At 43.4% G+C, this 13,994-nt stretch overlaps 1 protein-coding gene across 1 annotated transcript; it reads right to left on the reverse strand.

Annotated features, from left to right (window-relative positions):
• Positions 1-7: 7 nt before the first annotated feature.
• abhd2b (abhydrolase domain containing 2, acylglycerol lipase b) lies at positions 8-10,760 on the reverse strand. Its single transcript, XM_080505351.1, has 10 exons — positions 10,675-10,760; positions 8,657-8,890; positions 7,290-7,468; positions 6,669-6,836; positions 5,633-5,816; positions 5,382-5,474; positions 5,118-5,219; positions 4,943-5,012; positions 4,305-4,389; positions 8-2,652 (listed from the first exon to the last, which is right to left on the reverse strand). Exons 2-10 carry the CDS (start codon positions 8,866-8,868, stop codon positions 2,450-2,452), a joined length of 1,296 nt encoding a protein of 431 aa, XP_080361477.1. The 5' UTR covers positions 8,869-8,890; positions 10,675-10,760; the 3' UTR covers positions 8-2,449.
• Positions 10,761-13,994: the final 3,234 nt, after the last annotated feature.

Genomic DNA, 13,994 nt, shown 5'->3' on the forward strand with positions numbered 1-13,994 from the left:
TGGATGAGAAACACAAGGTATGTTTAATAACAATAAGAAGAGAAACAATTAATTTCAGAATGCCATGACACCACATGGGGAAACCATGGTTGCAGTAAAGTGCATTAAAAAAAAAAAAAGTCAGGCAAGAGGAATTATTGCAGAAGTGGCACTTTTACAGGCTGGACTGGACTCCAAAGCAGAGGTTAATCTGAATTTGCAGCTGGTTTATGAGTCGACTGGTAGCTTGTGTTTGAATTGAGGAGCAAAGCAGCAAAGAGTTGAACGGAGGGACTCTGCTGCATTTTGCAGCACCTGACAGGATCTGACTCAGAGGAAACGGTGAGTAATGCACACCGCAGACATAGTTCTCAACACGCTCGCGAAACAAAACCACTGCGTGAATACGATACTCTGCACGTGTACGAGGTGGATGACCAAGAAGACTCCAAAAAGCAAGTCAGATTTGAGCAAACCTTCTGCATGTGCCTTGCGAGTCTTATCATTTTCCAGTTAAAAGTAAGTGACGACACAGTTTGACCCAGTTCTTAGATTTTCCTCCTGCCCTGCATTAAATCAGAGCTGTTCTGCAGCAATAATCAGTGTAAACAGCAGCTTGTGCATTTCTAAGGCACCGTGGAGCAGTTCAGGAATGGTACAGTGTTTGGAGGACAATGTTACAGCTGGCTGCAATAAAGTGCCAAAGTTCCAGTTAAATAAATCAACATCCACAACTCCATTTGCTCAGTTTGACAGTTTTTAAACCGCTTTTAAGTTTTTCCTCGACCTGATTCATTTGATCATGAAGGAGGAGCACAAACAAGGTCCACTGCATAGAAAGGGGAAACCTGGAAATGATGCTCGTCTCTGATATAAACACAAAAAACGATGCGCTCATCACACTTATTAAAGTGTTCATTCCATGTTTTAGTGACACGAATGAATGCAACTGATCTGTGATTGGAACAGAGAACCAAGACAGTTCCACCGCCTTGGAAAAGAAACAAAAAACCTGTTTAACCTTGTTGCAAAGTCGCAGCGAAAAAAACAAACAATGTCACAAAAAGCTCATTTCAAAGCTGCGAAGGGGAAGCCATTTGAATTGCAAAAGTTCTTAAGTAGGCAAGGGACAATGATGCTCTGCTGAATGCTGTGATGGCTTGTTTCCTTAAAAAAAAAACACAACATCAACAACAAAGAAGCCCTTGTTTCAAATGAAGGTTTCCGAGTTTTGAGAGCCGATGTCATCCGACATTTGCTGCGTCATTCAAAGGAAAGTAAAATATTGCTTGAGGCCGAGATAAAAACCCCCGAACCTGTCCAAACTTTCATCTTGCAATTAACAGTTTAATTTTGTAAAGAGGATTTAAATTTTCATAGAAAAAAAATAAAGAAAGAGGAAGTTGTGGCACTGTCTCATTTGGACACTTCTGGTAATACAAGACGAGCAGGACATATTAAACACGCTGACCTGATGTGAGTCTGACTCTGCCCAGAGAGTACAAGAAAGAAATGACAGGGAAACAGTCTCATACTCACTTCAACAGTCATAAGTTAGACTCCAATACCAATTGTTGGATGGTGGCAGGACACCAGAGTACCTGTAAAAACTCCACAAAGAAACTCCTTTGACTGGAGGGCATCCCACCACCTTCGTTTGTTCAATTCAATTAAAAAAAACAAAATCAAGTCCTTCATTTATATTTGATATGGTGTAAAAGTCAAGTGCAATAAACGTAGTCAAGCACTCAGTAAGTCAAGCTTACATATCCGAGCGCAAGATTCAGTACAATAAAGCAACGCACCTTCATCACAAACGGTGATGTTTTCACTGCAACTCAAGATATGTGGGATTAAGACTCAATGTACCACGACCGTTTTACACAATCCACAGTCGATATGCAGACTTTACAAATCACACGCCCTCTGCAGTCTGGTACACCAGCACTGTGAACCATGTAAATTAGAGTACTGGTATCAGAAAACCAAAATACCAACAGTTATATTGAGGCACTGGAACCTTTGGTGAGGCTGGAAGGGATTTTTATACGGAAAATTAGGCCGACCTTCTTCCTCGACTGAATTCTTGGGAGCATATTCACGCCTCTCGTCGGGCACTGATCACCCGGCGGCTAAAACTACGGGAACTGCGGCGACTCGTGAAAACCCACAGAGGGCGAGAAGTTGTTTTCCTAGAAGCTCAACAAAGGAGGAGGAAGCGGTTCAGCGGGAGGCCGCGCTCCACCCAGAGGTGGTGATCGTCTGTTGGCATCTGCTGCGGCCTTTTCACTTCCCCCTTTGTTTTGTTTATCCTCTCCCACTCGGCCTGTCTGGTCTCACTCACGTACACGTTGCGGCGTCGCTTAGCGGTAAATCGCAGGAGGCTGTGCTTGTGTGTGTGTGTGTGTGTGTGTGTGTGTGCGAGACCCGCATGTGCAGTGTGTATGGGTCATCCGCTGTGTGTCGCCTCCTAGACGTTTATGTCCCACTGGTCGCTCCTGTGACGGACTGAGCAGCTCTTCTTCTTCTTCTCCCAGTGGCAGATGGCGTCGGTGTACTCCACGATGACCTTGTCCATCCAGGTGAGGGGCTGAGGGAACAGCACGGCTCCTTCGAAGAAGCCCATGTGGCCGCCGTGCTGGGTCAGGGCGAATATCACATTGGGCTTCTTCTCTGCAAGAGGAAGATCGTGGGGAAAAAAAACAAAACAAAAAAAAACAAACAACTCAGGACCTTTTTCAAAGCAGTGTATTTCATCAATATCATCCAATTAGATGCAAAACATCCGAGGTTCAGGTTGTAAAGAAACTGGTTCAAATCTGCAATAATCCTGCGATTGTCCCATTTCTTCAAGTTGAATCTTTTCTCCATGATGTTACAGGACTGAAACCTGACAGTTAAGAAATATCTGCCCTCAAGGAGTGAAGACAAACCAACAACACTCTACTAAACCATCTAAACAAAGTGTGACGTACATTAATGGCCAGCAAAAAGAGTCAAAACATGGATCTAAACGTATTGATGAGGCTCAAACTGAGAGCTAATGATGTTTACTGTGTAGGGACGATTGGTCAACAACAACATTACATATGTTATATCACATACTTGGTTAATTATACTCACAACTTCAGTTCATTCATTGGCAACTAGTTTCTGTGTGTTTCTGGTAGGTCTTTATATAAAGTCTGCAACTGTTGTACACTTAAGCTTATTTCTTATTTTAACTCATCTTGCTCTACTTGGGAGCGACATTTTCTCATTGCTGATAAATTCATATCATATAAATACAATAATAGTGATATTTTTATTTCTATCCACCATTCAGAATTTGTAATAGTTGTTTTTTTTTTTGTTTTGTTTTTTTTTTTAAAGCTTTTTGGACAAGCGTCTTATTTTAGAAATCGAAACGGTCTAAACAAAAGGTGATCTTGCCTTGAGGGAAAGTGGACGGATCATTACAATGCCCTCGTTGACTGACGGCAGAGGCGGCAGCCAAGTCACTTTGTCTCTGCTGAGCAGCACCACCCTTTCTCCTTCGGTTACTTTACACCACTTGCACTTTACCTCCTACCTGACACTCTCCATCCGTCTCTCCTTCTTTACTTCACAGTGGTGTTGAATGTGGAGCGCCGTCGCAACGTCTCCAAAATGTACACTTTCTGCATGTCGAGGAGTTTTAATGTGTGCATCTGTACAGTAGAGTGGCTTTTTTATTTTTTTATAACCTGATTTTTGAAATGTTGAGCAGAGGAGTGAATAGATGACAGGGAAGTGTTGTCAAAACGTGGGGAATGCAATGCGATGTGTTCCTGTTTCCTTGAAGTCGGGGACAAGTTTAGAATTTCACTTGTCAAGGTCCAAGGTCTCGTTACACACACTGATTTACACACAGAGGGGCCGCTGAATGTGAACCAGTGAGGCAAGACGGGGCTTCCACACAGTCTCTCACTATATATATATATATATATAAATATATGAAAAAAATCCAGCATGGGCAGATCACATGGCCCTGAAAAATTCAACAAGCCCGTCTGGGCTGGGCAGCGTTGAGCAGATCGCTGTGACAAGACTTCATCACCACTTAAGGCTTAAGTCTCCAGTGTCTCCAGTGTCCGGCTCCAGCCGAAGCCTTTACTGCCGCACAAAAGATGCAGTTTGCGCGACATAGTATATAAGGCGCTACTTTTTTGCCAGGAATGCACTCTGCACAGCACATGGCTGCGCGTGATTACCTCAGAAATGTGACACGACTGACGACGACAGCAAATAATCGCCTCCTTCCTTCGAAAACGACGACTTTTTTTGTGCGAAAACAAACAACATACCTGCGAGAGTGCGCGGCACAGCGAGCAGCGACTGATGGACCAGCGGGTCATCTAAGGAGTTGACCAGGAGTAATGGGACGGTGATCTGCACACAAGCGACAGGGTCAATTCACGATTGAATGACTTTCGGGAGATGCAGCGTCGGCAGTAAGAGCACCAGCGCTCTTTCTTGTGATTTGTGATGCAAAGTTGGATTTAATTTTATCTTCATTTCTTTGATTACTTCAAACATGCTCAGAATATCAAAATCAACAATTCACACCAATCAACAGAACAAATATCTCACCAAACAAACAGTGACTAAATACAGCAACACGATAGAATCAGGTTGCATGTCCAAAAAGGAGTGGTAGAATTAGAAAGAAGTAGATTTTATTAATCCCACCCCTGCTCCATAAATAATACATATTTGTCACACATTTGTCAGACCAGCAAAGTCTGAGGTAAAAGCAGATTTAAATAATGTCACAACATTTAGTAGGTGAGATCTGCTTCTTGTATTGTTCTGCATGTTTACTAATACATCATATGATCATCATATCCCACTGAAGGCATCAGTGGCGCTATTCAAAGCAACAATATTGATGATCGCACCGACAATGGTGTTAGTTGTATTGTGAAGGGGATGTATCACTCACTTTGTGGATGTAGTGCACGCAGCTCTCCTTCTCATAGTACTCGTTCAGCGAGCCGTAGCCGTGGAATTTTCTGCAGTAACAATGGCGAGATAAGATCAGTCACACAGAGAAGAGCGACAAAGCGAGAGCCGAGTGGCTCAGGCCCCCCCCAAAACAAAATCTCCAAACGCGTCACCTCATGATGCTGTCATCGATCTGCATCAGCGACGTGGCTGCAGACAGTCGGCTCAGGTCTGCGTCGGCGATGTTGCTGGAGTTTAAGCTCCGCAGGGTGTCGCTGTCGAACCCATACGGCATTTAGATTAATCCACCGAACAAAAACAAGTCTGCAGTCCTGCCTTCTGACCTAAAGCCTAGGATTAAAAACTCTCTGCATTGTATGAATCCAACTGACACAACGTGTTAATCTGTACTTGGGGAAAATGTCGCGTTTGTCCACCTGTGTGACAGGATGAGCTTCTTCATGTTTCCCGCCAGCACAAAGTTGTAGAGCCGCCGCCACTGGTCCCACTGCAGGAAGGTCTCCTGGGCTCTGAACGCACAACGGCACATAAACGCAGGTATGTGATAAAGAGCATGGATCACGCCACTGATAACGTCTGCGTCCCGACAAGAGGCACCGGGAATGAATGTGAAGAATTGGCCTCGGGGGGGGGGGGATCTCAGTGGTGTTTGTTTTTGTTCACCGACCCGACGGCGCTGTAGCCCTGGCAGACGCTGACGCAGCACAACACCCGCTCCTGGTTGGACCGGTTTTCTCCCAGGAACTTGCAGACGACGTTCCCCCCCAGACTGAAACCCACCACCACAAGTAGCGTCTGGGGAAACGCCTGCTTGACGTAGTCCACCATGGCGGCGAACTCCCACGTGCATCCTGGATACAAAGAGAGAGGAGCTTTTACAAAACGCCACACGGGAACACCTGGAGTCAAACGTCACTCAGATTAATCACTAACAGGTTGTTAGTGTAATCGTTGTTATGTAATTTAGTCAAAGGTGAATCTCTCCTGCTCAGACGTCTGCTATCAAATCCGTTCGTATTGGAATGTATCTAATGTGCATGTACATTACATTTTAGGTTTGAAAATAAAGAGAGCATGTCCTCTGTTCTTTCAGCGGCTGCAGTTAATCGTTATCACAGTTAAAAATGAACAGAGAGGGTGAGCTGTCATGTTTGCCGCACCTCCTTCTTTCAACATTTTCCCATTCGGTATTGCCAAAGCAAAACCCTTTTCTTCCAACCCTGTCTGTCTCTGTCGCCTCTCTCCCGCATGCATGACAAAACCCTCTCTACCTCATCTTTCTCACTTTTCCTGTATCTCCTGATCATTTACAGACTGACCCTCACTAATACTCTGTCTAAAAAGGTTAGTAGCACTGGAGTTCCAGTTGTCTGTGTGAAAGTGTTTCACATGATTATGTTTCACTGTGGTTTTTCCTCCCGAATTCTCTTACGGTCAGGTTTTTTTTTTTAAAACATTTTTCCTGTTAATTCTCACTTCTTGGATCTCTTGAAACTGATCTGGTGAAACAAAGGCTAAAAACATCCACCAACAATACTTTTCTTATAGTAGAGTTGGAAATATTTAGATTATTTCTAATAATCAGATTTGATTTTGCCAGATCTTTAAGCTTCACGGGTTAACGCTTCATTAGTAACGACACCTTCCAAACTCTCGATTATTGATTAAAATCGAGGGTGATCTGCACCAATGTGTGTTTTTACCGCAGGTAAACATGCGAGGCGAGGTGAGCTCCATGTTCGGCAGGGCTCCCAGGTGGTTGAGGACGGCGCAGCGGTAACCCTGCTGCTGGGAGTGATCCACAAAGGTCCGGATGTAGTTTTTCTCGCTATGGTTTCCAATCCCAGGGCAGATTACCATGGTGATGTCATCTGACACACACACACACACACACACACATGGTGGAGAGACCACAAGCACAAACATCTCAAAGAGGAGTCATGAGTGGGTGTGAAGGTGGATGCGGTGTGTGTGTGTGTGTGTGTGTGTGTGTGTGTGTGTGTGTGTGTGTGTGTGTGTGTGTGTGTGTGTGTGTGTGTGTGTGTGAGCTGATTTAATTGGCAGCTGAAATGCAGGGTGTCTTTCCTCGAGGGAGTTCATTAGAGTTCATGCTGCTCGTGCATAATGTAGTACGAGCTGCTTGTTACTTGAGGCTGGCGGCGTGTCCGTGATCCAAGCAGGAGCGCCAAAAATAAAAAAATACTCAGGAGGTGAGACGTGGGAATAAAAACACGTTCACAAAACAGTGATGAGGGGATAAGTCAGTGGGGAATGAATCATCCTCCCCCACAAAACAAAAACAATGATCTTCATTTTGCCCTCACCTCCTGTGCTGTGGTCTCTGAGGGCTTCGAAGAGGTCGAAGGTCGCCGTGGCTCCGTCCTGCAGCATCGGGAGGAACTTGCGAACCCCGTGCGGCGTCGGCGTGCTGACACGGCCCATCTTGCCGTAGAGGGCCGTCTGGAGATGGCCACTCTTGCCCCAGAGCAGAGGAGGAATGTATCTGAGGAGGAGGAGGACAAGGACCCGCATTGTTTCACTTTACCCTGAAGACGGTTCGGGAGGCTCTGGGAGCAAAGCTGATCGCAGAAAGCACGCTTCAAGCCCAGTGTGAAAGCGGTGTCACCCACTTAACTGACAGGCAGGACCGGTAAGTGGTATCTCCGTGTCGCTAAATTACTTTCAACTCCGGTGTGACGTCACACGCACCGATGCCGCTGGAGGCATCGTGACCAGGAGAGGGTCGATCTGGTGCCAACAATATCTGACCTTTGTTTTCATTCATCGCCAGGTAAGGCGTAACCCAACATAAGTCTGACCCATTATTTATAACGAGGAAGAACAAGCCTTTATCTGGCTCAAATAGCAGCCACCAAACTCCCTTGCATTACTATTTCATCATCCTAATCCGACACAGTACCGGGCAGCTATTTAAAACGCCGACAGACAAACCCACTGTGTACACAGAAAAGGAGAAGTAAGTGCACGCTTCAACCTGTGACTAAGCATTCAGGGTGTAGCTGCAGGGTTAATCATGTACTTGCGACGACTTGACTCTTTAGCCTTTCCGGGATGTCGATGGCAAAACGAAGTCCCTGGGCCGCACTAATTTAACCACCGTTGAATAGTTATCCCGGGTATGTTCTTTAGCTCTTGTTTAAAACATGTCCACGCTGCACTGTGACAACACTCGTCTGGTATTTCATTAATGATTGTATGGCCATTGCACGGCGATGTAGCGGTTCGCTGCAGGAACATCCCTGGTTGAACGGGTTGAGGGGCCTTTTTTTTTTAATGTTGAGTGGAATTTCACTAAGAAACTCAAATTCTGTATGAGAGCAGTTCTTTCCTTCACCCTGGTCCTGATCCTCTTCCTTTCTTCTCGTCCTATACCCCTTGTCTCTACTGTCACATCAACCGGCTTCATGCGCTCCTTCTCTCTGGTCTTGTTCTCCTTCTGAATCGCAGCTCCTTCTCCAACACCCTTTTTTTCTTATTTGTTTCTTTGCTTTATCTTTGTATTGCCCTGCTGATTTGTTAATTTTTAATCCCGTCCTCCCACACACCCAATGGAAATCTCAGTATCTTCATCTCAAAGGGTACCCCCAGTTTCTTGTAGCAGTAAATATGTGTGTGTCTGTATGTCTTCCCCTTTTCATTTATGAAAAAAGCTGGTATCAAAAGCGCTCACTCTTTGGTCAGCATGGGGCAGGACTTCAGTAAATATCGGCTGAGCGGCGTGTCCTGGTTGATGATCTTTGGCGGCGCAGTGGAACTCTTCAGGTTCAGACAGCGGACGAGGATGTAGAGGATCGTCGCCACTGCCGCCAGCTTCACGCCGTCAAACATGGCCGGCAGCTCCTGGCCCAAGGTGTGCGAGTCGCCGTCCTCGAGGATGGTCATTGTGAAGGTGTGAGAAGACGTGCTGCATGGTGGGGGAAAATAAGTCAGGTAAATACTTCAACAGACTGAAACAGAAGGGCTGATTGATCATATGTTTGACTGGCCACGACAACATGGTCTTTAACCGCCTTTGACAAGATGGAGGTCGAAAAAAAACAACGAGAAAATTCCAGAACAACAGATGCTGATCTACTCCATCAGGTGCCTCTCCCATCCACTTGGTATGGGACAGTTTTTTTTTGCAGTTTTTTGGGGATTTATTCGGAAACGGTCAGCTGAATAGTTAACAAAAGTCTGAGAAACACATTTCCAAGTGTTCCGCACATTTTGATGTGCTTTTTCGTGTCCTTGCTCCCAACGGTGCGGGACGAGTTAGCCGAAGACAAAACAGGCAGACAAATAAATAATAATACTGTAATATAATTAAAAGGCCAAAAGGATAGTAATCTTTGTGCCTTGCCACTAGGGTAGACACAAGAGTAATCTATCAATCAGAATGTAATAATAACTTTTTCTTTATAATGGATGTCTGTACCAGACATCCATTTTCTACAGCGACATTGTGGCACAAGTCAACAATTTCATCACAGAGCAAACAGAGAGAGAGAGAGAGAGAGAGAGAGAGAGAGAGAGAGAGAGAGAGAGAGAGAGAGAGAGAGAGAGAGAGAGACAGAGAGAGACAGAGAGAGAGAGAGAGAGAGAGAGAGAGAGAGAGACATACAAATCCATTCCTAGTGGCAGTTTATAGTCACCAATTAACCTCAAAATGATGTTGTTTTTCGACTGAATAAAATAATCATACTAAGAAGGACAAACATACAACCTCCGCACAGACACGTGGGGGTATTTATTCCCCTCTGGGAGGCAAGAGAGCGAATCATACCCATACCAGACACCAGCATTAAGTTATACCACTATTTCCACACCCTTAAAGACACAAAACAAGCTTGGATTTAGGTGCACTGTTGAAAATCCCTTCACAAATGTGCACTCCAGTCATGAACAAGGACCGTATGAATGGTTATGAAATGTTCCAGTCACATTCTTGTTTTATTAGATCATCCCAGTGCCAAACTTATGATCCTGGCTTTTGTGTGTGTGTGTGTGTGTGTGTGTGTGTGTGTGTGTGTGTGTGTGTGTGTGTGTGTGTGTGTGTGGGAGACGCTCAGACAATTCATAGTTGTAGATTGTCCTCTCTTAATGTCCTGGTGTCAGTGGGTTTTTGAAAATACAGACGATCTTAAGTCTTTCTGACGTTCGTCTCAGTCTTTATGAGAGTAAATCCAGTTGTGACCACTGCCATAGTCATAGTGGAGTCAAAAAGGTGCGTATGTATATATGTTTTTGTTTTTGTTTTTTTTAAACACAAAAGTTAAAGCAACATTTTGCACTAGTGGAAGTCAGAAAGTTGCTTTAAGTCGTGTGTTTTCAAAACAAACGAGAGAAGAAAAAAAACAAACAAAAACGTTTCACTTGTGGTGCGCCTCGGGATAACCAGAAAGGCAAAGTAGACAACTCCACCAAACAGGAAAAAAAAAAGTAACTGCCATATCCCTTCACGTTATTTACATGTATTTGTAGGTGTAAAACCTTAAACAAAACAGAAACACACGCCCAGAAATACTTCAGCCAGTTCCGAAGGCGCTCCAAGTGTCACTTTCTTCCTCTTTTTGTAAAGTCGCTCAGGTAAAAAAAAAAAAAAAAAAAAAAACGGTTGCTGGAGACGGCTCAGGTGAAAACGTCAACAGAAAACAACACGGACTTTCCATAACGTACGTGTGTTAATATTGAATAAAGCAGTCTTACCGTGGTGCTCGGTGGCCTGGCTCGGGGTTCTGGTCGGATCCACCCGGAGTTCGTTGTGTTTACAGCCGCGAAGCTCTCGAGCTCACGGTGCGTTCACGTGCTCTCCCAAAGCTCCGACGTTTCACTACTATTAACTACACCACCATTAACTCGTAGCCTTTCAACAATTTCGTTTTTTCTCCCTAGGTTTTTATTTTTTCCCTGTACTTAAATAAAAAGTTACGAATCAGAACAGTTGACCGCATCTGTAGAAATAGTTTCCGTTAGAAACTCAATGTGGTCTGACATGAACGCAACCCTGAAAGTCTGATATTCGTGAAGGCACCACCACAAACTGCGGTGTGGCTTTCTTCCTATTGAGAGAAACAGAATCTTATAATTTACAGTAACGAGCGGACGCGGTGTCATTGTCGGTGCAGCGTCCGCTTACCGGACACCACGGAAAGTCACGTCACACATGGCAGGAAGTCTACTACACCTACATCAAAGCTCAACTAATAGTCACAGCAGTTCGCTGAAGTTTGAATTTCTTTCTCGAACTTTAAAGTGTGAGATTTATTGCTGCATCCGAGTGTGACTGTCATGACTATAATTAAATATTACACAAAATAAATCAAATAATAATTCTATTTGTATTTGATTTGATTTGTATTTGATTTATAAAAGTACGAAATACGACACGTGACAAACAGATGAGATACAGTATTTGTTACACCTCAGTTTAGTCCGTGAGATCAGGCGGATGTTTGCAATGAGGATTTGACCCACTGGGGGGCGCCATCCTCCACTACTACACTGAGTCAAACGCTTTTTAGTTCAGAGGCCACATGCGTAAGGTCCAAATCCGTTTGATTGGTTTCGGTTGATTTCGTTCTAAAAGCAGATGTTTTCACATCCTGAAAAATAGTAAGAAATCATTTCTGCTTCATGGTTTCTGTCCAGGCTGATTTAAAAGTATGTTGCTTCGCGGGAGCTGTGGCCCACTCAATGCAAGGTATAAGACACTGTAAGCATCCTCAGATATTCAACACCTGGGTGAAGTGAAACCCAGTTTGTGTATAATGTCTTTGTAAAACAGCAATCTGACAATTGAAAGGTCTATGCAATAGCACAGTCTGAATTCATTTCAGCATTATGAATGAAATCTAATCTGTAACTATTAGTTTACATGTTGTGTATCTTTTATTCCGCTCCAGGGCGATGGGGATTCCAACCTCAGTGTGATGAAACACCTCCATGAGGCTTTAGCCCCCACCCCCCAATAATTTTTACTTCTTTATCTGTAAATAAACAGCTCTCTAAAGTAACAGAACCTGATTTGTATACTGGTTTATGGTGTATTTTCTTATATGCAAGCCAAAGAAACACTGCAGCATGGATTCCATAAAAGGTATAGGTGAACTGGTTTTACTGTAATCTGCTGTTGTAATCAACTCACTCATGAGTTCTCCACCGACTATGAGCCCGGCTTTCTCATGTGGGTATAGTTCCTGATGAACTTTTCAGGGCAGCCGAGTTTCCCAAGGGTGTCTAAAAAAAGGAGCTGTCTGTTGACCGTGTCAGAGGCTTTTGTGAAGTCCACAAAAGCTATATAGAGGTTTCTTTTCTCCCGTGCTACTTCCAGTACAACACTACAGATTGTGACTGTGGACAGGTCTTCTCAGCAAGAATTGTTTTCACCTCTGTAGGAGGATGTCCGCCAATGTTTTTCCAACAACACTCAGTATGATCTTCTGAAAATCTTCAGTTTCACTGCATTCATGGATACTGCAATTCTCATTCCCACGTTTCTGAATCCCCACTGTACAACACAATAACCTGCTGTACCACCGACTGTCCGTCACACTAATGAGTGGTAATAAAGGAGGAGGTCAGTGTTTCGTCATGATGTTTGAGATTAAGCTTTTCTTGAAGCTTTTTTTTTTTTATGTAGCCCCATATCAAGTCAGATTGGTCATTGTGAATAGAAATGTATTCAGTTAAAATAAACATGAAAAGAGAAGATGAAACCCTTCAGGAGAGTGTGATAAGAATTGACCGTACAGCAGCTTTTCTCCTCTCTTTGTGTCAATATAGCCATGTGTGAGATCAAGCTGTATTTTAAACACCAAGGCTTGTTACTAGGCTACGGAAGGGTAAGTTTCACCCTGGCAATCACAATGTGTAGAGTTCATCTGTGATTATTCTTGCTGCTATTGTTGAGCTGTGGTGAAATGCATTTAGAACCAGAACAATACTTCCAAGACTATTAAAGGGATGGTGTCTTGTGAAGGTGACAGTCATGTAACTGTGGTTATATTTAGCCTGTTTGTCCCACAATTTTGGAGCAGGGTGGAAAAAAAATACATCTGAATTATAGTCACCCCTGCAAGGGTTATGAAGTGAAGGGTTGAGAATGAAATGGTACGACAGTGTTGGACTCACACCCATTAAAACTATTCTTCGCCTTACACCCACTCCCTCTGGAGGCACAAAAATCAACTCTGACCCCCTGCTTGATCTCAGTTCAAGCAACGCCCACAGAAAAAAAATCCTTTCTCTTGGTACAATAAAACATTCCATCTAATTAGCATTTCAAAGGCGGATATAATGTGAAATGTGCAAAGAAGACTAAGCCATCAGTCTATGGCATTGGGTCAATGACTGCCAGGACCTACTGAAGCTACACTGACAGCATGCCCTTTTTAATTAAACTGGGTCAAAAAAATAAATATGTCTTAATGCAATGTAAATGAGCTACTTAAAGGAGGAAATGTTAAAAAGCAGGTTATTGTTGAGTGAATCCAGATCAATCATAGTGTTTTCCCTTTTACAACTGTACACAGTTGCATACAGTTGTTGTTTTTTAATTTTAATTACATTTTTTTATTTGTATTTTATTGTTGTTTTTATTTGTATTTGTATTTTTTTTTTTTAATTTTGTTTGGGTTAGGGTTAGGGTTAGATACATAGTGGTCTCCAACATCGTTCTATACCAGTGTTTTCCAACCTTTTTGAGCCAAGGCACACTTTTTTGTTTGGAAAAATCTCGAGGCACACCACCACCCGAAAATGTTAAAATGTGAAACTCTGTAGCCTATATTAACAATATAAAGTCATTCTCATCAATGCTTTATCAACAGGAATCAAATAAATACAGAAAAAAGTATTTCCCAATTTCTTTTTTTTAATTTTTACCCACTGGATGAACACAGAGCTGATATCCTGGTTAGCATTCGTCCTTTTCAAAAACTTCTCCATCACTGTCACTGACACAGTACTTTGATACAAGATGGGAGCAGCTGCCCGTGGTGGAGATTAACCAGACTGACATCTGTTAA

The sequence above is a fragment of the Blennius ocellaris genome (genome assembly GCF_963422515.1).
Source record: "Blennius ocellaris genome assembly, chromosome: 11".
Lineage (NCBI taxonomy): Eukaryota > Metazoa > Chordata > Actinopteri > Blenniiformes > Blenniidae > Blennius > Blennius ocellaris.

What these genes read in the sequence shown, in the direction of transcription:
- abhd2b (XM_080505351.1), bottom strand. Translation starts at nt 8,868, where the DNA reads ATGACCATCCTCGAGGACGGCGACTCGCACACCTTGGGCCAGGAGCTG. An exon ending in CAGAGACCACAGCACAGGAG is followed by an intron (nt 6,837 to 7,289) that starts GTGAGGGCAAAA and finishes TGTGTGTGTCAG; the next exon opens with ATGACATCACCATGGTAATC. An exon ending in AAGCTCATCCTGTCACACAG is followed by an intron (nt 5,220 to 5,381) that starts GTGGACAAACGC and finishes TGGGTTCGACAG; the next exon opens with CGACACCCTGCGGAGCTTAA.